Genomic DNA, 27086 nt, shown 5'->3' with positions numbered 1-27086 from the left:
CTGCAGTGGTAGAAGTTAGTGCTGCCATTCATGTTGTGTAGCAGGATTATTAATAGCTTTTTAAGAAAATCTCATCTTTAATTGTAAACCAAAAATGTTTCAACTTGTGTTTGTGGCTTATGCAGAAACTGACAGTCATTATAATTAATTTTTTTTCTCCTTAGGGATTTACAAAACTTGCCTCCATCTTACTGTGTTTAATTTTTCTGGGAATTTTGTCAACTTTGTATGTGTGCAGTTTTGTGCATATGCCCCTCAGCTCTTCTAATGAAACAATATAATTAAATATTCAGATTTGCGCTGCTTTTCATCATACACCATCTAAGTCTGGGAGGTTTGCTTTTGCTGAATAATGGCATGTCACTTTCAGTTGTTTATATAACATGAATACAAAGCAAAATGTAAATTATGTATTGATACTGTTTAAAGCTATAATTTTCTTTAGACCTCATTATAAATTTTTTTCATTCTATCACTAGAAGACACAGGGCATTGAGGTGTTCCCAGTCTCCTGAGAAGTGCTGATTGCTGGTCTAGTGGAAGACATCTCTGCCTGTGGCATGGGGGTTGGAACTAGATGATCTTTAAAGTCTCTTCCAAAGCAAAGAATTCTATGACTCTGTGATCCTGATTTAAATAGGATTGTGACTTTGATTCCAGCAGGGTTTATTAGCAGCTGTCATCTTTGTAGAACAGGAAGTTTTTTTTTAAATCTCCCTATGATATCTGGAAGATCCGTGTTGGTCTGCAATGCTTAGGCAGAACCCAGAACTCCACTGATACTAACAGGTGCCTAACTGATACAGCTTCTTACCTAGAGGATTTTTTTTATTCAGTCAGCACATCAGATGAAGAGAAAAAAGTGGACTGAAACTCTGAGCAAGAAAATGAATGGTTAGAAAAGCCCACAGTCTTTCAGATTTTCTTTGATTATTATGTCTGTGACTGCATCAAATACAAATTTGACATTCTGAGTGTCTGTGGCACAGGTCAAGTGACAATATATCTCTTTATCTTGTTTCCTTATGTTCAAGTCTAGAAATTGTTTCTTGATGTAGTTTGCAGCATCTTCAAATGTATTTTGTCCTAGTGGAAAGAAAAGTAAAAGCAAAAGAAGACACATTTCAACTGGTACTTCATCACAACTGCAAAAAGAGAAGACATAATGTTTTCTGTCTTTTTTTCCCATTTTCTTTCTATTTGAATTAACTTCATACTTTAGGTATGAAAATTTTGTATCTAAACTGTTTCTTCTCTGTAAATTTCTGACACAGACTTATATATTCTCTTGCATCAGCTGGGAACATCTGGTGTTTTTTTTAATTTCCAGTAGACACTACTGTGACATACAAGAAAGGACAGACTTCCCTTATGGAATGAGTTCTTAAAATAAGAACAAAAATTTTGGATTCAGTTGAGATGTGGGTGTGGGTGGTAAGATACTGACTTGTACTGAAATATTAGCTGAGTCCATCACAGCCATCTGAAACTTTTTAATTCTCAGCTTTTTTTACCACCAATGGACAGAAATAAGCAATTCCAGGGAGAGAAATGAACTCGCCCAAGGATAAACATGGTGAGTAGGTGAGATGAGTTGAATTCTGGCTGCGTCTGTCTCATACCATTCTTTCATTAAGAGATTCTTAGGTAAGAGGTTTAGTATTTAAAGAATTATATATAGATGTTATGAGTCAAAGTCTCAGTGTTTGATTCATGGCCTACACCAAACATCCAAATGTGTTTTCTCCTGAACACTCCAAACTTACCATTATACTCAGGAAAGCAGATATTCAGGTGAACTTTTGTTATTTTCTCTTGAAAGAGATCTTTTTTGTTCAGGAACAGCACAATGGAAGTGGCTGCAAAGCACTTATGGTTGCAGATACTGTTGAACAGATGAAGGCTTTCATGCATTCTGTTCTGTTGAGGTGCAAAAGGTAAACATGAGACTGAAAAATCTCATCTCCATTCATCATTTTTACTGACATGTTCTTTACTGGAAAGAACCAGTACAGTGTAATAGCCTTTAAATGGTTCTCAGAGAATGGGAATGTACCATCACACAGTACATTAAATCTTAGAAGCAAAAAGGGTTGTTTGTCTGTTCTGACTCACCACTTCTTTATCTTCCACCAGAACCATGTCATAGGCACTGAGTGCAGCACAGAATATGATGCAAGTAACTCCTTCAAAGCAGTGAATCCACTTTTTTCTTTCCGATCGTTGTCCACCCACATCAAACATCCTTTGCAGAAAAAATAGCATATATACAATGTAAAGCACGCATAAGGATGTAGCCATGCTTTTAATGCACAGAGTTCAAATGGAGATGAATGACACATACCCTGCTTTTCCAAATATTGGTCTGTTTCTACCCCAAAAGGTCAAGAAGTGCTGTGTGTTGTTACTCATGGCTTTGTAGTGCGTACAAAATGAAATAAAAAGGCTTAAATACCTGTATGTAGGATTAATACTCAGTACTTACGTGTGGCACTTTGTGTTCACAGAATTCACAGAATCACAAGTTTGGAAGAGACCTTGAAGATCATCAAGTCCAACCCATGCCCTAACACCTCAAATAAACCATGGCACCCAGTGCCATCCATTCTTTTTTAAACACATTCAGGGATGGTGACTCCACCACCTCCCCAGGCAGGCCATTCCAGAACTTTATCCCTCTTTCTGTAAAAAACTTTTTCCTAATATCCAGCCTATATTTCCCTTGATGCAGCCTGAGACTCTGTCCTCTCCTTCTGTCAGCTGCTGCCTGGAGAAAGAGACCAACCCCCACCTGACTACAACCACTTTTCAGGGAGTTGTAGAGAGTGGTAAGGTCACCTCTGGGTCTCCTTTTTTCCAGGCTGAACATGCCTGGCTCCCTTGGTCATTCCTCACAGGGTTTGTGTTCCAAGCCTCTCACCAGCCTCGTTGCCTCCTTTGGACGCGCTCAAGCATCTCAATGTCCTTCCCAAACTGAGTGGTCCAGAAAAGGAAGTGTTGAGGAAGCGGGGCTCAGTGCAGGACTAAGACTTGCAGGCTAGGATTTATTTAGGCAGAGTTCTGAGACATGGATAGAAGACCCTCAAATTCAGTATCATTTATTACTTCATGGCTTTGCTTGCAGTGAAGTGACATATTGACTGATCAGACACAGGACTGAAGGGCAGACACACATTGACCCTGGCTGTGCGTGAATAGGTGTTGCCTTCATCTCACTGCCCTGGAGTGATCACTGAGCTCATTGCATAATCTGCATCCCACATTTGGAGGGTCTCTTCACCTTCATTAGCTGCTCTTAAGCAGCAATTCCTGGAGAGCAGGAATCCCTTCCTTCATACAGCGGGAATTTTAGGGCTGTCCTTCCCTGAAATAATTTCCTTCCACTTTTGCCAGGAATTGCTACTACCTTTGGGTAGTAGCATATGAGTTTTGTATGGACTCTCTGTGGGATCCAAAGCCATTTGGGCACTCCTAGCTGGGGCTTACTTAGGGCCCTTAGCCCTAGCTTCCAAAACTCCCACTCACATTTGCAGTTCTTCAGTGATAAGGGCTAGGGCTTTCTTTTCACTGTTTTTCTGAAACAAAAGATGCCAAACTTGAAGATTTTTCAAGTGCATTAGAAAACAAGGAAAACATAAAAAATCAAATGTATCCTGCCCTTAGGTTTTCTGTTTCCTAGTGTATATGATGAGTTTTCTCTGTGCCCCCTGTTGTTGAATTTAATACTGTAAAACATAATCCCCTGTTGGATTACCCCTTCCTTCAAGAATATGCATTAGATCTCTGGGTCCTGCAGTATCTGAAAATTAAACAATTCTTATAGCAACAAATATAATGGGATTCAGTAAGAAACAATCATGTCAGTAGTAAACAAAGCAAGAATAATTTGTTACTGAAAACATTGTTTTTTGCAGTATCTTAATCCTTTGTTTCCTTCACCATCAGCAGTGTAGTTGATGTTAAAAAAGGATATTTTTTATAATTTTTCATCCTACTTAGGAAAAATTAAAACCCTTTCCAGTGCCCATAATTAACTGTTTCTGAAGCTGTGGAGTAATTTTTTTTTTTCTGGGACGTTTAATATTTTTTTCTTTTATTTGGTGTCAATAAAAGTGAATTATTTTGGAAATCAGGAAGTTGTAGTGGAGGAAGATTTTCATAATAGTAATTACATTCTTCCAAGCATATCTTCACTGAGTTCAGAAGGTCTACTGAAGAGTGGGGTCAGCACATATAAAGTATGTTGACTTTTGTCTTTGATTAGTACTCAAAAGTCACCTATGTAGTATTAGTACTCAAAAGTCACATGCCTTTCATGATTTGTGGTGTATGACTCTGAAATCAGGGTTATGGCAGGAAAAGAAATAATAAAATCTACAAAATTTAGACTTCAGGAAAGTTTTGTTTCAGTATACATAATCATGTGAATCAGTATTCACTTCCTGGGAACTTTTAGCATATAGCTCTTTGAATATTCATGAGAACTCTAAAAAGGACAAGACCAAGGCCAGAGGCAATGCTTAAGGGCAGGTTTTTTTGTACTAACCTTAGTTTGCTTCTCTTTTCTCAGCCCAGAACTTAATGCACTCGTATGTAAACCAAAGTCCGTCCATAAATGGTAGAAAATGAGGTGATCTTGTTTTACCAAGATATTAAAAGTTAGTCTAGATGTCTCTATATTTTCCCAGAACTGCTCTTGAAAAACTTAGCTGCAGATACAGAATTAGCTGTATACTCCTTCAGTGGTACACACAGAAAGGTCTGAAGATTAAAATAAAACTTGCCTGATTTCAGTCAAACTCTTCCTAGCACACCAATAGAAAGGACACTAGAAGAGGACCCATGCAGATCAGATCTCCTTTGAAAAGCATTTAAATATGTTCTGGGCTTTAAGGCAATATTAGTGAAATAAATTGAAGAGCACATGGAAGCTAAATTGCACTAAACCAGCAAAGTTACCACTAAGCAAGGAGCAAATAAAAATCGATGTTTTCTGTGCAACTATAATTCAGTTCCTGGGAGCAGTACTGGGATTTAGACTTTTACTGCGCAGATACAAAATATTTTCTGTCTCATTCAGTTCAGTAAAGGGACAAGTGTTTAGCAAATTAGGCATCTGTTCATGGGTTTTTTGTTTCCATGCATGGCTTGTGACCTGAAGCCCCATCAGTACATCAGCCAAAACTCACTCTGAATGTGCAAGTGCTCCTCTCTTTTTAGATGTTTCTATGGTACTTATCAAACTTGGTGCAGAGACATCAGGATCCTCCTGCTGTTTGGATTGCTATGACAATGCAAAGCAGCAGTACCTAGCTGGTTAACAGAGATTTATAATTGTTCTGCACCCCTTTAGCAGCTCAAACCCCTCAGACTCCTTTGTAGTGATTTTGCCTAACATTACTCAACTGCCTGAAACCACCAATGAATTTACTCACAAAACTCTACTCGGATGCACAGCAGAGGGTAAAAACTGTGGGGTTTGTGTTTGTTGTGGCTTTAAGAGCCTTCCTCTTTTTTGCAGACTAAATTTTGTAAACTAAATTTTGCAGACTAAATTTTGTAAACTAAATTCCCAGTTGAGCTACATTTCAGCTAGACCCAAACACTAATGCTGATATTCTCATATCAGGGCTGATAGCATCCATGTCAATGAGGATTTCCCTCTGGTGGTTTTCTTTCTCCACCCTGAACTGATTTCTTACATGAACTATGATGCAACTAAAGGCATTCAAATTTCCAATGTACAAAGCTGGATATACATTAATCAGAGAAAAAGAAGATGATGTCCATGATATTGCACTGTAGCATTTGTGGGCAAATAATGAATTTTCATGAGTGACCAGATTATTGATAGATGATAATTATTTATTTGTAAGACATCTACTTCAGGATCTCATTTTGTAGTGCAATCTCTGTTGTGTTAAAGGATCTGTGTGGTAGCATAGATGGTTTGGGGAATGCTTAATTGGCACATGAGGAGAAAGAAAGAACCCAAATGAAAAATGTAAAAGTTGTAACCCTCATGCTTTATAAATCTGTCTGTCTCTACAGGCAGTTTCTTGTCTAGACTGCATTCCTCAATATGCACCCCAGCATTTAAATTGAGAATTAAATGGATTTCAGACCACAGAGAAAAGCATTATAGAACTCTGAAATGATAATAATTCATTCAAATCCATTTTCATATGCAATTAGATGTTTTTATTTGGTTCACCAAGCATAAACAGAACTCAAATATCTGAAAGTGCAAAATATTTCAGTCAAATTTCTCAGAGGCATTATTTTCAAAAGTTTTTTTTTTCTGAACATTTTGGTTTTCATCTTAAATGGGCATGAAGATATGCTTGATAATGCTGAAATTCCCAATGGGACAATTTTTTTTTTTTTTTTTTTTTTTTGCCAACTGTAGGGCATTCCTGTGCTAAAAGCAGTTATAGTTATTTCCATTCTCAAAAGAAGAGTGAAAGGTTGAGAGTGTGTGCAAATTGGTAGACATCAAATGTTTTTTTGCATGCTCTTAAGGACATTTAAGTAGGCAAATTTCATAAATGGCACAATTATTCAAATGGCAGGATATAACTAAAGCTTTTTAAACATTTACATATGTAAAAATGCCCTTTTAGAACCTACTATTCTGTGACCTGTTTGTGATGGTCCATTATATGCTCAAAGCTGGAGTACTGATAATAAAATATCTTGCTTTTTCAACTGTGTAAAAATGTTAAATAAGACTAGATTCAATGATAACACAATGATATCACCTGTGTGACAATAAGTCAACACCTGTGAAAGAAAATACTTAAGAAAAATAAAACCCAAGAAAACTGTAAAATATGGCTTTCATACCTGAAATTTAAATCCTTGAAAGAAAACTGAGTCTCTATAATCCCAGTTGTCTGCACTCGGGAGTGCAGGACATCTTGCTCAGTAGGGACATAGTCTGGCATTGCCAACCTGTCCAAATCATTGAGGTAACTAGGGAGAGTAAGAAAGAAATGGTTGTTGGTGAATTCAAAAAGTAAAATGTCCATTATACATATTTTAATACAATACTGTTGATTTTATACAACTGTGTTGCACAATTCAGAGCCGTTTTATTTTTTTTAGCTTGTACATAGAAATGTAATTCAATTGCACATAATAAACATCTTTCTGAGATTTGCAGCTAAGGAAAATCCTTATTTTCCTTAGAGGTGCTTGAAAACCACCTTGTCAGCAAAGGGGTTTTGGCCATTTTCTCTCAGCAAGTGGGAATTGCAACCACAGGGCAAGAACCACAAGCATCCTGCAGAGGCAGATGCCTAAGGAATCACCTCAGCCTGTCAGATGGGTTGCAACGGTATTTTCCTTCCTAAGTGGAAGGGAGGGCATAATATTTTGGAGGAATTCACTTTTAAGGGCTGTTTTCCCATAGACCTCTCAATTTATAACAAGAAGGTACATGGTCATCTAAAAAAAAATATATATATGTATTTTTTAGTCAAAACCAAAAGCTTCAATGAAGCTGAGGATCCCCTGGGTTAGCATTCCGAAGAGCCCTTGAGAAACTGTGGATTATCTGCTTTTACTTCTGGTCTACAGAGATAAAATCGACATTATATGACAACCCAAACCACATCTTTGAAGCATGTTTTTGTCCAACACTTCTGCAGTCTCTTATAGGGGCAGACAACTTTCTTTAAGTGTCTGGGCAGAGCCTCTGAATCCTGCTGGCTGATCTGGGAATCTGTGCAGAGGGATTATGAGTTGACAAAAGGAAAAGAAAAATTATGCCTGAGTAACTTCCTGCATTTTAGCTACCAATATTCAAATAAAGACCAAAGGCAAAAACAAGAAGCCACAAAATAGATGAAACACTTTCAGGGTCCAGTTGGCACCTTCCTATTTGTAACCTCATGTCTCTAGCAAACAAACACAGTGTCTCTAATGGCTGTTATGCTCCAAGACTTTTTTTTTCCTCTCTACACTAAGTCTGCCCAGCAAGAAGTTCTGCTGCTCAGTTTAACCAGAATCTTCCAAAAGAAATCTCACAAATCATCATCCTTGTGTGCAATATTTAATAGATCTGTAATTTAAAAAAATAATAGAAGGATAAAATAAAATAAAATAAAATAAAATTTAAAAAAAAGCTCGACTCTTTCATTTGGATATTTCCAAGTAATGTTTGGAAATGGGATTTTCTTATTTTAAGTTGAATAAACTGTATCCAGGCTGCAAGGGGTGTTGAATCTAATCTGAGTAATTCAATGTTTTCCCATTATTTGAGGCCAGGAAACAATCTGTTGGGGAAAGGGAAAAAAAGCAATATAGCTCTGTTTCTTTCTGAGCTATGTTTGCCTGAGGCAAACTCATCTGAGCTCGCCTTTATGGAAGGCAGAAACAAAAGGCGTTTTGATATTTATAAAACATGTAAGCACTAAAATAAACATTGACTATAAAATAAAGTTCTGATAATTCTTAGCCACAAATGCCTAAATTCAATTCAACACAGACAATTGTAATTGCATAAAAAAATTAGACCAAGTCAATTATCTAGTTAAAGGAGCAGGAGGCAATTTCAGGCTCCTCATAGAGCCGTAGGCAGCTCCAAGGGGAGACTGCAGACCATCTCCTCACAGGGAAAGGAGGGAATGGAAGCTGGTGGGTCAGTAAATGCTGATCTTTCCTTCTCTTGGATGAGGTGACAGGAATCCTACCCTGAGAGGAAAATGACTGAGCTAGCAAGATGCACCATGTACTGCTGGTAGCTGTACAATGACATATAAAGTCACAATTTATAATCCCAGTCTTGCCCCTTCCATACCCATCATTCCATTTTAAAACAGAAATAGTTCCAGGTGAGTCTAAGGGAGAAATTCCAGACAAATTTGACAAAGAGGGAACTTCTCTATTATTCAGAAGAATTTTTTTTTTTTTTCAATTCAAACACACCAAGGAAAAGCAGTGATCAAACTTCATTAGCATGAATTAATAATGAAAAATCTCAGAGAACATAACATCCAAAAATCAGAGTTTACACAGTATTAATCAAGATTCTATGTAGGAGCTGGTTCCAAGGCACTGAGAAACAGGGTTTGGGGTTTAAAAGAAATTGAACTGCAGTATTAGATGGTTGATTGTGGCTGACTTTGAACTGATCATTAGAAGCCCAGCAGTAAGGGCAAACATTAAGTTGATTTTAATGATTCAGAGCCAAAGGCTAGAATTTTAGAAGCATCAGGTACCAAAAGATGAAGGCAGAGAAGCAGCATTTTCAAGAAATTAGCAGAAATGTTCAAGCAGATGAAAAATATCTCACTGTAGCTGTTTTTAATGTAAGTCTAGAAATAAATAATAACTACACAATCTATATTAACCTTCTTAAATCTGTATTAACCTCCTTAAATACTGAAATCTATTTCAAGTTAAAACAGGACACAAACATTAACACTGAAAGGGAATTAATTTAGGTTCTTCTATCCTCTTTGTAGACAACAAAGCTTATTTGCCTGGCAGAGGGAACACAGAAGAGTGTTAGCTGGTAAACAGGGTTTAAATTTTGTTTTAAATTTAAGAGGTAATTTTCCTTTTACTTATTATGACCAGTTTGTTTGTTTGAGTTTTTAGTGGAAATGGCAGTGGAACCTATCAGAAAGGGTTTTGTAGAAAAAAATTGCTCTGTACCATCCTTATAAAAATACAATACTACTATAAAGTACTGTCAAATCAGGCACAAATCAACATAAGCAATATTTTCTTTGTTTGGGACTCTTGCAAAAGATCTTCATTCTTGTTTGGAAGCTATAAAAAGACGAAGAATTGTTAATATTTTCTCTGCATGTTCCCTGCACTATATCTACAATTATTGAACCACAGATGACTTCAGGTTGTCCCCTGAAGTCCAACATGCAGCCATGCCTTTCTTTTCCTGCCTTGCAGAAGGGACACCCAACACCTTGGAAGACTTCACCCTGCAGGTGCCCTCAGCCTGTAGGAGGAGCTCCAGGAGTGGGAAAGCCTCCACCTCCAGGTCTCCGGAGATGGACCTCAGCTGGAACAAACCTCTGCCTTGGGTCTGGCGTCAGACTTGAGCACTCTCGAAAGACTCTGACCCAGTGACTCTTCCCTTCTTGGAGTGTACAGGCTGGGTGAGAAGGCAGCCAAGCAGGACTGGAGCCAAGCAGGACTGGAGCCAAGCAGGACTGGAGCCAAGCAGGACTGGAGCCAAGCCAGGGGCTCCTGAAAAGTCTGAAGTCACTGATACATCTGAGGTGAGAGATGTGCCCCAGCTGGATGGTGACCCTTTGTGGAGGTGGGGTTGAGCAGCCGTGGTCAGCCCCCTGCTTGTCTCTCTGGTACCTCCAGGGCTCAGAAAGGGACCTGGGGCTGTCAGGTTGGAAAGCAGCTGCAGCACCACTGGTTCAGCTGGAGTGGTAGTGGCCCAGGGAGCAGGGTTAGTTTAGAGGAAAGTCCATGCATCAGGGTTAGTTTAGAGGAAAGTTTTTATAGTTTCCTCCAGACTTATATTTAACATCTTGCAACATATTCAAAGAATCACTCTAGGTAAAACCTAAGCTGTTTCAAGTCACCTTTCCTTCATTTTGTCAATCTTTAAAGTACTCAGAGGGAGAATACACTTTGTTTTTGTAACCATTCAAATAAACCCATGGAAAAAAAATTGTTTCTGAAACCTTGTTTTCACTTCTTTCCTCCGGTTAAACATTTCTGATATATTATAAACCTTAGCAACCCACTCATTTTCCCAGGACAACGAGCAATGATTTCCACAGGCTGTTCTGCAAGGGGGACAGGTACTGTAGCAGCAGAAGCCAGCTGCTGAGCAGCTGGTGTCACCTACTATGCCGCGGAGTCGCTGAGCTGGTACTCCGCTGCCCTCGCGAAGCAGGCCTGGGTGCCACCGTCGCGCCACAGCTGCTTGATGAGCTCCACCAGCTCAGAAGACATGCTGCCATCCTCCAGAGCTGTTGCCATGGCACACAGCTTCTTTTCGTCTTCCTAAAGAGAAATTTCAGTAAATATTGTGCAAGCACGCTGTGCCCCTTCACCTCCTTGAAGATGAGCTGGGTTTATAATGAGTCGAAAGGGCAAAATTTCTCATTTTCACTGGTTTTCCCAGGTTGCTGTACTCGCCTGTGCATGTAAACATCTTTTTGCAGGTTCACTTCCCTTTAGGTAGTGCCAGAGTTAGGCTGAAATTGTGATACACGGAGTTTTCATCTTTTATTTTTTTTGTTTTGATATGAGGGCTCAGTTTAATCTGGCTGTAGGCATTCACAAATAGTCCAACTTGGATGGAAGGCTTTTATCTTAAGAGAGTAGTAGGGTATAATTAAATTAAAAAGGAAATTTAAATTTGAAACATATTATAACTATATCAATGCAGAAATCTATATCTAAAGGTGGTTTTGAATATGTTTGTAAGAAAAAATTTATGGCTTTTGACCCCAGAAAGAAATGTGACAAAGTGATTATAACTTCTGAATGCATTTCCCATATGTGGGGAAGAAGAAACATGTACAGAATAAAATCCCAAATATTTTAAAGATATTATTCTGTAATTTCTTCCTTTTGTAGTCAAATAAAAATATTTTAAATTATCTATTTAATTAAAAATATTTCTTTTCAGTAGTTAACGGCTTAAGAATTTACTGTAAATAAAGAGCATGATTAAAATAGTCATTTGATACACTGCCACAGCAAGGGATAATTATAAAATATAACTCCTTCTTAGTCATAGAAGTAGACAACTCAAGTGACTTGCAATCAATAGTTGCAAAAGCATAAATGGATTCTGACAGACACTGTTTTGGCAGGGAGTATGTTTTATTCAAAACCAGGAAGCATCTTCACAAAAATGTTTAACAAATTTATTTTAGGAATGTGCTATATCTTTATGTCTCATGAGGACTGCAGTTTATGGAAAATTTATAAAAGTCAGAGACATATCAAAAATTAAACACTGCATTTTTTTATGAAAGAGAAATTGAGTAGGCATAGAGAAGAAAAAAAAAAAGAGAAATTGAGTAGGCATGGAGGAAAAAAAAACAAAACCAGGAAATAACCACTAGAAAATTGCCTTCACTGGAAAGAGGGAGGAGGATAGCAGGATAAAAAAATAGCCCTTCTACATCAAACAGCACCAGCTCCATTTACACCCCCATCCCCTCCTGCAGTGCTGGGATCAGCAGAAGCAAGTCACTCTCTCGTGTGTGCCCCGCGTTTGTCTCCAGGGTGCACACTTGTTCAGCAGAAAGATAAGAGTTGGAACGTTTTCTGCTTCAAGATATGACATATCACAGAATGATTGCAGCTATCCACCTACTAGGCTGGATTTGTACGTTGAGTGACCTACAATAAGAAGCCTTGAACTCTGAGTCTCTAGATGTTGGGGGTAAATGTTCATTGATTATTATGCAAAAGGGGTCAAGTGTGGATTTTCGTGCTTATATAATTGTCCTGGTAATAAGAAAAATAAGAAGTAGAGGTGAAATCATGTTATTTATGATATTTGTATCTCCATTCATCTGTTTAGCCCAGAAACAAGTTTTGCTCCTTTAAGGCTGGTTCTGAGAGAGAAGGGGGGAGAGAAGTGCAGTGTTTGTTATCAGAAACTGCACTCACTCCTCCACATTCCCATTCCTGGACTGTGTTGCCTGTGGACGGACAGACAGCGGGACAGACCTTTCCTTTACTTTTAGTTAGTTTTTAGCTAGCTGAGGCAGAGAAGTTCCCTGAACTCTGTTTTTTCTTTTTCTTTGCACTTGTTTAAACCTGCTCTGGACTGAAAACCCAGAAGGTCACCAGCAGCTCACACCTGTGGCCCCCTGGGCTGGGTCTGGTCCATGGCATTTCCCAGCGCTGGGTAGACTGATAACAGAGTTGGTGAGCTGAGCTACAGCCCACCAAGGGGACTTTCTGAGTTTGCCATCTCTGCAGAGCAGCAAGAGCTTTTATTGTTTAATGTTGTTCTTTTTTTGTGCTGGTGAATGCTTTGCCTGTTAAATAAACATTTTTTTTCCACTTTTCTCCAAGGAAATATTTTCCTGAACCATTTGGGGGAGGGGCTGCTTGAATCTACTTTCTAGAGGAACCCCTTCGGAGGTTCTCTCCCAAATTTGCCCTAAAGCAGGACAATAATAAAGGAAGATAGCAGCAGATTGAATTATCATATTATCACCCTGATTTGTACAATTTTTGTTTCTCTCTGGCATTTACAAAGACTTCAGATGATTTTCACACTAAAATAGACTGGAATCATGTTTTAGAGAGAAAAAATTACCTCAGTCCCCAGAAAAGATGTTGTTTAAATTAAGTGTTAAGGCCTTTTCCATACCAGTAAGATGTATTTGCAGGCAGACCTGGAACATGGATAAGCACATTGCTTTTGGGACCAAAATAATCCCAGTCCTTGAACTAGATGACTTTGAACAGCTAAATCTGGACCAGAACACACAGCAAAAACAAAGTCCAGCTGAAATCACAGCTTATATCGAAACAACTAAAGCTTATCAATTGCTTGTGATTTTATGGGAAATGTAAGCTAAGTTTTTGGAGGTTTTTGGAAGAAAAGGAAATGTTTAGTGGCAATTCAAATAAATGTAACTAAAATTTATATTTTCTCTAAAAATCACATCCATGTTGCTCTCCTGTCATTCTGGGGGAAAAGAAGACAGGCACTGCAAACATTCTATACAACTGTGTTAAACTGTGATCTTAGAAGCCTTTTCTGCAATGAGAGCAAGAGTGATCTGACTGTGCTATAAATGACAAACTTACAAAAGTTGTGTTTTCTGCATTTGGTTATGTATAATGCTAAGAAATGGACTGGGCTATTTAAAAAGTTCTCCATGCTGTGAAGTCCCTTGAAAAGGGTATCTATGAAGCTGGCAGAGAGTGAGCCTGTACAGATACCTCAGAAAATTTGTCAGGGTTGAGAAAAGAGACTGAAATACTGGGGCACAGGGAGAACAAATCTCAGTAACAGGTGGCAAAGTCTGCACCACATGGTGGAGACCATGGGCTGAGCCAGGCAGGACTTGTGGCCAGTGCTGTAAGGTCCAGCTGTAGCCATGGCTCGGGCCATGCGGGGTGGTTGATGGCTCCTTTTGCAGTACAGCACATTGACATTGCCCTGTTCTCTGTGTGCTGCTTTTGGGACTTGTTACATTTGCTTGAATGACCTGCATTTGTAGAAAATATTTAATTTCTATTTTGTCAAATGCCAGTAAGAGCTCTAGTAACCTCTGAAGATTTTGCTTATCGTTTTCTAGGTCAAAGTACCACATGTCATTATAATGAAATGTAGACTTCTGGAACAAGTAAAGCTCTTTCGGATAAACACATGTTACTCCCTCCAAGATAAACCTCTAGGGATTAGGCAGAATTTGCCAAAACTTGAATCAACTGATATTCTGACAGGCATTTGAGAAATTCTCAGCAAGATCTGAATTACAGGCTAAAAGACTAAATACTTGCACAGAGAAGAAAAGTTTTCCTTAATTTCTGTCCTTGGAAATTCAGCCTGATTGACTGGAGATTACAGGTCTTCTTCCCATGGCTTTGCCTCCATCTGCCTATGCAGAGGATTTTTGACTGTGTCAACTTCCCTGTGGTGCCAGTGTGTCAGTAGTGTATCCACACAACAGGGAGGTCTCTGTTCCAGCAGCAATGACAGACTGAAATTGTCGCAACATGTCTACATAACCTTAACTTACATGGCTGAACCCCAAGGTTTGGTCATAAAAGGAAAATATTTTTTACATTTCTCAATAGCAAAAAATAAGTGACTAAGCAGCTAAGAAAAGGTTGTGCTTGTTGGGGTTTTTTTCCTTTTTCTGTTTTTCTTTTTTTTTAATGTCTTTGCAACTTGAATGTTTCTTTAGTAGCAAACAGAATGGGAGTTCATGCAAAAATTAGGCATCAGTTTTCAGAAAATAAAAGTAAGTGAGGACATTTTGTCACATGTAACTCAAATGGAACTCAGTTTCCACAGTCATAAAGAAAATACTGGATCCTCTTTTTTCTGCTAGTCTTTATATTACACACACACACAAAAAGAAAAGTGTTCCAATAGCTATTTCAAGAGAAAGGGTGTCATACTCACAATTCTATCAGGGTTTTCATAACTGATTCCTAACTTAGTCATTGCTTTCACAATGGCCAGGATAGACTGCACTGTGTTACTGTAAATGATGTGTCTGAACTCCATGCGTTCCTCGTAGGTGAAGCCGTCTTTATGGATGATTCTGGTGGAAAAAAAACCAACAAAAGGCTTATGGGATACATTAAAAAAATTAGACAAATTAGATCAGGCTAGATTAGATCTCATTTTGTAGTCAATGTGAGAAAGAACTGAATCCATCTGGCCCTTGGAAAAGCATTTATCAATAGTTGATCTGCCTATTCTGCTAGAACAGGAAAACAGCCATTTTTGTCTTTGTGAGGTTAGTTGTCTGCACCCAGTTTGAGTGAATAGATGCTGGTTTTTTCTGCATGAGGGTTAACCTAAAACAAAGTAGGAGTCTACAACAAGAGCCAGACCCATGCCTGGAGATATAGGGCAAGACATTTCTCTACTTAGATCCCAAACAAGAAAAAAAAAAAATTCTTTGTGCATCAGCTACAGTTTCTAGTTATAACAAGGTCTTATTTTTGTTATCTCCAGGCTTTGGAGACTTACATTTTACTCCATAGGGTAAAAAGCCTTAGTAATCAATTTCAGTAATCTTTCTGGCAGAGGAATTAGAATTTCATAATCCTCCTTGACTGGAGAATGGCATATGGTTAAAGTTCTCCAAATCAGTGTGCAGATTATGTCACAGCTCAGAGACTTCTTTTTCCATGAGTTGTGAAAAGGATGAAATCTTCACCCACTTTGGCCTGGTGTGCTCTCAGTGAACAGACTTGGGACTGCTTTGGCTGCTGGAACCAAGGCTCTGTTCTTCCTCACCTCAGCTGGTCAGAGATGAAGGCTATTAAATACAGAATTTCTGGGCTGTGGGGTTTGGTGTTTTACCCCATCTTGCCTGAGATACATTCTGGAGAGAGCTACCTAAGTAGCCAAGTCAGCCCTGTCATAAAACAATTCACTCATATACACACACACAAAACCCAGATGACAACTGATGTGTCTTAACATCTCTCTGATTTATGGGTGTCAGAAAACTCAAAAGTTACATTCCTGTGCTGGTAGGAAAAAAAATCTCTCTAAAATATTTTCCCAATCACTTCTTGATCAGGCAACTTCATGAATTCTGTTTTGAAGCCATGCCTTTTTTTTTTTTTATTTTCTTGCTGTTTTCATCATGAATTTGAAAGAATTCTGCAAGATTCAAAGGAGTCTTATTGAACTTGGGAGAAAGAAAAAACAAAGTGTCATGGAGCAGAGAGCCTCCCCATTTTATGCATGCAATCTTCTGAGGTTTTTATTCACAAAAGCAGGGCTTCTCATCAGATAGGAGGCTTTGATTCAGTCTCAACAGGTATGATGAGTTACCAAATATTTTGCTTCCTGCTTTTAAGTCACTGAATTATTTGTAGAAACTTTATACTGCTAAGTAAGAGCACAGTACAGAGATATGCAACTTGCTTTTAGAAAAGCTAGATAGCACACTAGAAATTATGCAGTTATGAGCACAGAACTCCAGAGATGTTTTTTTCTTTTTAGTGGCTCTCATAACCATCCTCATATTTTTATGCAGCAAGGGCCTTGCAGCATATCTGTATTTTGAGTATCAGAAGATATTTTTTAAAGCTTAGTGGATGGATATAACTTTGATTAAGACTAAAAAAAATGGCATTTATTAAGTGTTGTTATTAGTTATGAAATTACTATGATTTTGCTGTAAACTTTTTTTGGTAAAATTATTTATTTTGTAAACATCTATCAGTGTTCTTTAGAAAATGTTATGCATTATTTAAAAAAAATTAACTAGTATTGGGAGCTTTAACTGAAAAAAATCCCTTAAAAATCCTTGGTTGTGACAGAAAGATGACACTTTATATGAAAGAATACAATTTTTGTGAACAGTTTTCCTGTAAAAGAATTAATATTTGTGATCAATTTGACAGGTCATAAATGCACAAATCTTTATATGTAACTCTCAGCTTTGCAGTGCTCTCCTCTTCCTCCATGCTATTAAAGCTTATCAGCATTCCTAAAGTGCTCAGTTCAGAGGAACATCTTTAATCTGCTCCTGCTTGGGGAAACTGAGCACAACACACCTCAATGGCTTGCTGTATAGGGAGGGTCTCCTGCATGGAACTCAGACCAGAAATAAATTTATCTACTATTTAACTGGAAAAAAAAAAAGGTTAGCAAAGTATTTGGTGGATGGTTCTGAATCTTCTTTATTACAAAATGAGTGGGTTAAATAGTAGAAATTTGTTCTTATGACCTAATATTTTTTTACGTAACTCTTTAAAATGCATTGTTGAATATAATAAATAGGTATTGGTGAAGATAATAAATAGGTAGGGGAACTTAAGCTCAGAATAGTATCACTGATTTCATAAAATAGTTTGCTTGATTTTTGCACAGGAAGAGATTGGTGCTTACAAAGTGCAATCAAATCTAAACAGCTGCAATCCCTGTGTAATTTTTTCTGTATTTGGACAGGTTTAGAAATCAGACCTGGACCTCTCTGTGAAAATAAGAATAGACACAACAGCAATATTTTATCAGGTTGTGCAGTAAAGGAGCATTTGCAACCACTGCAAGTATGGTCCCTTGAACTTTGGTGGATTATTAATTTAAACCAGATAGATAATTAGCATTTTGGTTGCCCTTAAAAGAAAAACATGTATGAATTTAGTTGTAACCTATATTACTATAAAAAAAAAGTAAAAAGTAAAAAGTAAAAAAAAAAAAAAAAGTCAAACTAAATTGTAAATCAGCTCACTCATGTACAGAGATTCAACTTTCCTCTGAAGCTAAGGAAAGTGAAGTTCCTGACTTCAATCTGTGAGGGACCTTGTGCACTTTGAACAGAAAACTACAAGTATTCTTGCAATAGATTTATTATTCACTCACAATATCTCTGTAACCAGATTAGAACAGGGATTTCTGCACATGAGCTTGTACATCCTGGTTTTTTTTTCCAGATTGATTATTGTACGAAAACTTTTTGTGTTGATAATTTTCTTACTAAAAGCAATTCTTATATCAGTCCCTACCCATGGTATAGAGAGTAACAGTTGTTCACTGTGCAGGCTGGTGGCTAAATGCAATCTCTCCTGGCCTGTGGGAGACATTTTTAACCTCAACAGGAGCTCTGAAGACCAAGAATGATCTACAGAGGCCATTTTGGGGGAAAAAAACCCAAATGAAACAAAAAAACACCCCAAAAAAACAACACCAAAAAATAAAAACCACAAAAAAGAAAACAAAAACGAATGAAACAAAAAAACCAAAACCAACCAAACAGAAAAAACCCAAAGAAAAAATAACCTTACTCCCTCCAAAAAACCCAGGAAGAAACCCCTCTCAGTTCTATGGTACAATGAGAATTCTTTGATATTTACTCTTGAAATACAGTGAAATAAAATGAAATTAATTGGAGAGATGGTTTACACCAAGTGTAAACTGTGGAACTACTTGCTGTAGAATGCTGTGGATGTTGTTAGTTTACATTGGCTCAATAAAAGATTTAGGAGTAGACATGAGGGCTGCCATAGGGACAGAGTGGTGCTGTCTCCAACTCAGGATGGTTTCCAAGCCACAGATCATCAGATGCTGCCAGGGTATCCAGCACAAGTGTGTTGGCTTGGCGGGTCTGATGATTTGCAAACATCCTTCACTGGCATCTGCTGGAGACAGGGCCTGCCAGGTGGTTCAGCCATCACTGCTTGTCTCTTACAGTCGTATTTCCACTACAGCAGCTCCCACCAAAGCCAAGGAAGCAGATTCCCTGGTGTCTGTGCATGGGCCCAGTGCATGATTTGTCCATTCAAATTTGACTACCAATCCACCTCTGTGTCTCAGACACTTGGTGATTTTCTTTACAGGGTGTTTGAATGGAAACCTGATTTGAATGATGTTTCTTTGCATTTTATTCAAATAAGCATAAATGTTGTAATAAGTCTTTAGCTAGACAGCTTATACTACAAATACCAAATTCAACAGCTAATATGCATATTCAGATACTTACTTCATTTGCTTTACAATAGTGCTCTTTCCTGACTCTCCAGCACCTGCAGAAGGGGAATGTTGAGAAGATATGATTGATAGATGAATAAGAAGTATGTATTAAAAATAACTCTCTGGAACACAGATTTTTCTATCTATGAAAAGAAGTACAGATGTCTTAGTTTCTCATTGTATTAAGTATGAACCCTTCCTAATGTCCATTTAGATTTAAAAAAACCAAAATGTGGGTTAAAATATTGATACTGAAAAGGAAAGAGACACTGGAAAAGAAGTGAATATTCAGTCAATTAAAGAAAACTACAGAATTTTTAGTTAGCAAATAAATAAAAGTATGGATAATATTTTGATTTTGTCTTTGGCAGATGGGCAGGAAAACATGAACAAAGTACAGCCTTTGATAGTGTCCCATTATTACCTGATTTGTAGCTGCTCTTTTAATTTGTATTATGACCTTTTGTAAGCCAAGTGAGCCAGGTCCATGCCCTTTAGCCAGCTTCTTTGAGCAACTGGAAAACCAGAGTGTAAAGATTTATATGTGGTCTAGCTCATGATGCAGAGGCAGCATATGAGCAAAAGTCTTGACATTCTTTTTTTTTTCCTGTGTCATGTAGTCTTCTGCCACGGAGTACTGTGGCTGGAAGTGGGAAACCTGCAGAGCAGTCCACTTGTTCCACCTTGGGAATGATTCTGCAGGAAAACCCCACAGCTGCTGAAGTGGTGCAGGCATTTGCTTACACAGCCAGTACAAGAACTAGGGCATAGGTTTGGCCAGATTATGTACTGCTAATTTGCCCTCTTATCTCATGGAAAGTGAGTAATCACAATGCAAAGTGTTTCCATTGCAAATCAACACAAGTGACTATCATCTTTGGTCAGTGAGAGTGATAAGGGTTGGCAAGAGCTGGCAAAAAAGAGATGGATTTTGAAAGCATCTGAAGAGAACTTAGTGAATCCCTGGGACAGGGTTCATAAAATCAGAGAATATGTTGGTCCTCACGAGACCCCTCAAGAATCACACCCTCTGACTGTGAGCATTGTTTAAACATTTCTTGAACTCTCTAGGCTGGTGCTGTGACCACTGCTCTGGGGAGCTGCCCCAGTGCCCAACCACAGTCAGGGTGAAGATATCCAACCTAAACCTCCCCTGACACAACCTCATGCTCTTTCTTTGAATCCTGCCACTGATCTTGAAGTGATCAGTACTTGACTGTCTGTTTCTCCTCAGGAGGATGTTGAAGACTGCAGTGAGATCTCCCCTCAGTCTCCTCTTCTCCAGGCTGAACAGATCTCAACTTCTCCTCATAATGATTCCTCTCCTGATCCTTCACCATCCATCCTCATGGCCCTCCTTTGGATGCTCTCTAATAACTTAACTGTGCACAGGGCTCAAGGTTACAAATATTCTTCATATTTTAAAGAAACTGAAATATTCATCACTAGAATCTTTGCTTTCTTTCCTAGCTGCTGATGCTGTGCCTGAATCCCCCAGGACAGAGCTGGCCCTCCTGGCTGCCAGGGCACTGCTGGCTCATGTTCAGGTTTCCACTGACCAAGACCCCCAGATCCCTTTCCCCAGCAAGGCTTTCCAGGCTCTCATTCTCCAGTCTATGCACAGAACCAGGGTTGCCCCATCCCAGGTGCAGAACCCAGCACTTTCCCTGGTTGAACTTCATGTGGTTGGTGAGTGCCCATTTCTCTAATTTGTTGAGATCTCTCTGCAGGGCATCTCTGCCCTGGAGGGAATTGACAGCTCATCCAAATTTAGTTTCATTGAGAAACTTCCTTCAAGTCCTGCACCCAAGTGATTGAAGATGATGCTGAAGAGAACCAGGCTGAGGATGGAGCCCAGTGGGACTCCAGCAGTGACAGGTCCCCAGCCTGATGTCCCCTCACTCACTGTAACCTTTGTGCCTGGCCCAGGAGCCAATTGCTCTCCCATCATGTAACTCGGTTATCCAGCTGTGAGCTGGATGTTTTATCTCTTGTGAGAGAAATTATCAAAAGCTCTGCTGAAGTACAAAAAGATTAATCACATATCTTGGTAGATTACCTTGTCCCTCAGGGTATGGTGTCAAATACTTCTGACAAAACCAAAATCCGAGGCCTAGGTTTTTTACCAAGGACTTCTTAGTAAATAGAACAAACTGATTGCTGAATTTCAAACACATTCTGTAAAGGTAACAATATTCAAATGACAGGGAATAATATACTCAAATGAATCAAAAGAGACAGTAAACCATACTCAAAGCATTTTCTGAAATCCATCATATAAATCGTAGAAAGTGCAAGAGAAAAGCAAGCCATGCAAAATGGGCTGATGCTGCCATCTGCCACAGTTTGGAAAAAATGCAAATTTGTTGTAGATAATTTATTATCCTTTCAGTGACCTTATGAAGAACTTGGTAAAGCCCTATCTGCAAGGTAGTGTTTGCTACACTTTTTGTAGGGAAGAGAGGAGTCTGTACTGAGAATTTGTACATTCACCTCATGGAAAGATGTCAGGAAACATAATATAGGAATTAACTTGTCTTCCAGATCCGAGAGACACTGTTAAAATACAGTGAGAGATGTCATTTATATATTTTGGATGCAATTTTCTACCTCTGCTCATCTTTAATTTATGACCCAAATAATGCTTTTATCTAAACAACAGGTGACTTTCAGACTTTGGTTTCACCATGCAGTATCATCTTAATTGTAGCAGCATCTTCATGCCCAGAAGTAGGTCAGGAATAATTTTATTTGCACCTACTTTTTTAATTCCTTCCCTTCACCATGTAGCTTCCTTCTTTGGCCAGTCTCTGGTGTGGAAAACCAGGGTTAGGGCTGCATTTCCACCTGCTGCAGTGGATTTCTACTTGCAGAAATAGTGGGAAAAGTGCATCACAAAAGACCTTAGAGTGATTACACAGGGAGCTGAAGCCATCTTCTTCAAGCCTAGATTTTCTGAATCATAGACAAGAACTTCAGACAAACAGTCTTGTCCTGAAGCTCAGAAAGAACTTAATTAGAGTTTTGAGAAGCTCAGTCAGCTCTGAAGATTTATAGCTCCACCTGACAGGCATCACCGTATTTTAGTCATCACCATATTTTATATTTTGCATATATAAGACCTAGCTTAAATTTACTCCTCATTTCTGTCTCCATTCCTTTGACATGGATAACTGCACAGAGAATACTGGCACAAAAGTCTCAGTGAATGCCTGAAACTCTGGCACTGTTCCTGGGAGCTGAAAGATGTCCCCACTGCTGATAACATTGACACTTCTTCCCAGAGATCACCTCCACCATGCCCCAGGGCACACCACATTCAGTGAGGTGCTGAACTCTGGCAGGCTGTAACCTGCTTCTCTTCTTACTTTGGGTACTCCAGAACTGCATCCCACCATGTCCCAAGCCTACCATGGTTCTGGGCATCCTGGGACTGAAGAGCAGCCACGCAGCAAGGCTGCAAAGGAGCTGTCCCCCTGTCAGCCTGACACAAATCTCCCTCCTGCTCTGGGAGTGCTCAGCCTCTTCCCTGCAGGACACTATGGCATGTAGACAGAGCAGAAATAGAGAAAAAAATGAAGGTGTTTTGAAACCCAGTGAGAATCTCACAAATTCAAGAGGAAACAGAACCCAGGCCCTGATCTGTGATTTGACATTTTTGTTTTTCTATGCAGAATTTGCTTGAATAGTTGTGGAGAGTACAAGCTTTCAAGATTAGCAGCTGCTGAAACATTGAGGAAGGTTTTTCCATATTAAGGTGGCTTTGTGTCTTAGATAAAGAATTATTATCTCTTTACAGTTGTTATTCCTGTGGAAGGAAAGGTTTAGTTTAGAAATTTTTCCAGAATTAAACACAGGGAAATAAAAAACCCTGCTGAATAGTTTGTTTAAAACCTGTCAGAAAACCCACTGACATTGACATAAAACATCAAAAAGCAGGAAAAGAAAATATTCAAATAAGAAAAATATTCAAATAAAATCAGAAAATGTTTCACACCCCTGCCTGGTCTTTGCCTGTGCCATTCAGAAGTCTGGATATTATTAACTAGAATGGAAATCATATCTTGATCCTCTTATGAGACTCAACCAACTTAGTGTATGACAGAAAACATCTTGTGAAAAGAACAATCTAAGATCTTACCCTCTTGAGAGAATAACATCCTTAAATACTGCCCTACTCTCCAAAAAAGCAAATCAGTGTATTCCGATCAGTGGGATTGTTGGGCTGTCTTTGTGCCCAAACCCTGTGTTTTCAGGGTAGGTACTACAGTGACTGTTTCATTTAACTGGTGTTAAGTATCTATACTATAAATTTCTACATTCAGACTACTTACCAGAGACATCTTATAGTCAGTGAAGAGAAATATTTGCTACAACAATAAACTAAACAGCTTCAATTTCTGTTACTTTGAAGCAGATGTTTAAATTAAATTGTATGAGTTGTATCCCAAAAGACACTGAAAACTGTAGACAATGAGACATGGAGTAATACTTTGAAAATAAATAAGTTAAAATTTTAATGATTGTTTAAACTGAAGCTAAGTTCTTATTTCTGTGGAACATCACTGTGATCATCAGCTATTTTGGCCATGTTCGGAATGTGTTTGGAATGTGTGCTGCACTTTGCACACCTATAAATTGAAAGCTGGCATCCCACAAAGAAAATGCAAACTACAGGTGATGTGGCAGGCCAGATATAGCCCTGATACAAAGGAAATAAAACTTTCACCTTGGAGTTTGTTCCAGACTCATAAAACAACCTGATATTTTTGAAGTATAAATACACAGAGACCAGATTCATGGACATGTTGGGGGAAGGGATGACTTTGGCAGCATGGGAGTGCCTAGAAGAGAGGATTTACAGCTCTTGGCTCCTGGCCAGCTTGTGAGGAACGTCAGAACCTGACATAATTTCCCTCCTCCCCAGTTTATATGTGTCTACCATATAAACTGTAAATCATCTCAGCCCAGTTAGTGTGTTTGTCTGGGTCACAGAACTTGACATAAACAAACATAGTGCCTTGTTTCTGGATATAATTTCTGGATATACTGGCTGTAGGAACACCACACTAGATTTTAAATAATCCTCTCATAAAAGGGTCAAAATGTACTGCTTTTTTTTACATTTTAAGTGTAATGAAAAAAGTGATTACACTGAAAAGTTTATGATATACATCTCTGTTTTTTTCTGAGTATTTTCTACCAATGGGCCTATTGCAAAAAGAAACTATGACATCTGGTCTGAAGTATAAAGGCAACATAAAGTCTGACTGAACGGAAAGCTAGGACTAGGTAGGACTAGGTGGGCTTGAACATAGCTGCCCTTGATTTATGAACTGTAAAATTGGTATCATTTCTGATATCACTTCAGAGGTGTGTAACAGGTACAAATCTGAACATGGTAGATTTAATCCTTTCCTATCTGGCCATTTCACGTGTCCCTGTGGAAGGATATCGTGTCTATTCTGCACATTGCTTCAGCATCTCTGGCTTCAGTCGTTCAAGAGACTCTCTCTGGTGGCACAGTAGGCTCCAGACACACAGTTTATTCACCTCTCATTTTTTTAAGAAGAAGAAAATTTAGGTTATTAAGCTTTTTTTTTTTTTTGGTCTCTTCAATATGTTTTTTTATGAAGACTTTCTGGTCTGTTGTTCAGGAGAAAAAAAGCCTTCCAAAACATTACCCACTGAAAAATTTGAATTTTTATCATGTGTGATGTGAGTGAAGGAAGATATTGCAAAAATCCATAAAGAAGTATTTCAGATCCAAATGATCATCTTGTCTCGTGAAAAGAGTGCTTGTGTAGCTAATGAAACTGAACTATGTTCAGATTTGAACATAGTTGGAAATGAACATAATAGAAGTTTTTTCATGTAGCTTGCATTGAATTTCAAAGTATTTTACTAAAAGTATCTCAAAGCTGCTCTTAATAGTGTCAGAAGAAGACTGATTATATACATTAGGAAACATTTAAGACTTAAATCCTTTATACTAAATACATACATATGTTCAGTGGGGGGGCATAAATTTACTTGGTGTCCTGCTGTAAAACAGCCTTCAGTAATACTGTAAGGGCATAAAAGCTTGAAGATAAAATTGCTTAAGTTATAAATTCCTCTTCATCTGGAAAATTCCTCTTTATCCTATACATTTCTCTTAAAGGATTTCTTACTTTTTCCTCATGGATAAAGTTGGATAAGGTCAAAGACAGGATGCTGAATTAGATGGATCCTGGCTCTAACTCAGTGTCCCAATTTCTTTTTGTAACAATAGATAATGATTACTTTAAATTTATGGAATTTTAAATGAAAATATAGTTCTGGGATTTTTTTGACTGACTGAAGCTTTCCTTATTAGGAGCAATATTTTGTATTATTGCCGTACAGAAACTCATAGTATTCCTGACTGGACTGAAAAGCTTTGTAAGCCACAACCCAAATACTGATGTTACATCTAGAGTATCAAACTTCTGCTTTCCTATTATTATTTGAGAAACCTGCATGTTCTTCTCTTATTTATTTTTGAATAATAATTGTTGGATTTTTAACAGGTATAAATAGGCCTTTTTCATTAGATACAAAACAACAGAGTTGATTTACTTTATCTAATCCAGTTTTGTCTGAATAAATGTCAGTTTAAAACCATTTTCAAGAACTGCAATTGCAAGAAAGGCAAAAATAGAAACACTCCAATGATCAAAGATTGTTTTTCTATTCATTGGGAGAAACCACTGTTAACTTTTACAGGAGGCTGTTAGAAGAAAAATATTAGGACAGTGATGGTGTTAATGTGCTCTCAGATATTTCTTGTAAGCTGCACAGCACCATGGGAAAAAAATAATAAACCTGTATCAAGAAAGAGAATGTATTTTCTTTTGTCATTACAGCTTCTTTCTGCTAATAAATTGATCATAGTGGGGATTAAAAGTAGTAGTTTTTGAGAATATTTATCTGTATTCATCTGAGTACTTTTCATTCCACACTCCATTATACATCAAAAAAAGACATTCTAAATCTCTTTCTGCTTCTTTAAAAAATGGAATGAAACACTTTGGAAGATAAACAATATCAATATATTGTGACACGGTGATTTTTATGTAACCCCTTATCTAACTTAATCCTCCTGCAAATGAATGCATATAGATCGGTGAAAAAAAAGAGATAAGTGTGATGTGTTCTCTGTAAGTTTGTAACATAACATTTATTCTAACAGCAAGTTCTCATTTCTCAAACGTGTTCGAAGTCAAGGATTTATAACATTTAAAATTGAATACATGCAGTGACACAGCCATTTCCAGCACATTCCTTGTGACTTCATGAGTAGCCACAACCAGAAAATATTTTAAACTTATATTACAAAATTGTCTTCTTCAAATAAAATAGTGAGAGGTGAGAAATTCACAGTACTAAAATATAATTCCAGAGAAAAACAACCCCTCAATGGGAAAACATTATGAGCAATTTTTATTCTACTTACCCAACAGTAGTAGTTTGACTGTCCTGGCTTCCCTCTCTGCATCTTCCTGGAGTTTCTTTTCCAGTTCTCTGGATCTCCTGGCTGAGTCCTTGCTCTCTGAACTGGCTCCACTGCCCATCTTGAGATGTTAAAAATTCTCTTATGCAGCTGATTTACTTCTTATCAGACCAGTTGCTTTCATTCAGAAGGACAACCACCAGGGCTCAAAGAAAATTTTAAAATCCCATTGGACCTCTCTGGTCAGCTTTCAAATCAAACGGTCCTTTTTTACCTGTCACATGACCTGGAGATGCTGTAGTCAAGCATTTACATAGGAACACAAAAAGGAAGTGTTATGATATCACAGAATTAAAATTATCCATTCAATGTCAAACCAAGGCATGCATAGATTTCCCATCTTGTTCAGGGAGGTTTTGTTTCACACACTCCAAAAAAATGTGCAAAATGTCTTGAAATAAGATTGGAAATAAC

General features: G+C 38.1%; 1 protein-coding gene across 1 annotated transcript; it reads right to left on the bottom strand.

Annotated features, from left to right (window-relative positions):
• Positions 1–168: 168 nt before the first annotated feature.
• Positions 169–26786, bottom strand: GNAT3 (G protein subunit alpha transducin 3). Its single transcript, XM_064421548.1, has 8 exons — positions 26616–26786; positions 19149–19191; positions 15104–15245; positions 10838–10995; positions 6847–6975; positions 2116–2245; positions 1767–1920; positions 169–1086 (listed from the first exon to the last, which is right to left on the bottom strand). Exons 1-8 carry the CDS (start codon positions 26731–26733, stop codon positions 896–898), a joined length of 1065 nt encoding a protein of 354 aa, XP_064277618.1. The 5' UTR covers positions 26734–26786; the 3' UTR covers positions 169–895.
• Positions 26787–27086: the final 300 nt, after the last annotated feature.

Source organism: Passer domesticus, chromosome 5 (genome assembly GCF_036417665.1).
Source record: "Passer domesticus isolate bPasDom1 chromosome 5, bPasDom1.hap1, whole genome shotgun sequence".
Classification (NCBI taxonomy): Eukaryota; Metazoa; Chordata; class Aves; order Passeriformes; family Passeridae; genus Passer; species Passer domesticus.
This window is presented reverse-complemented; position numbering and strand designations above follow the sequence as displayed.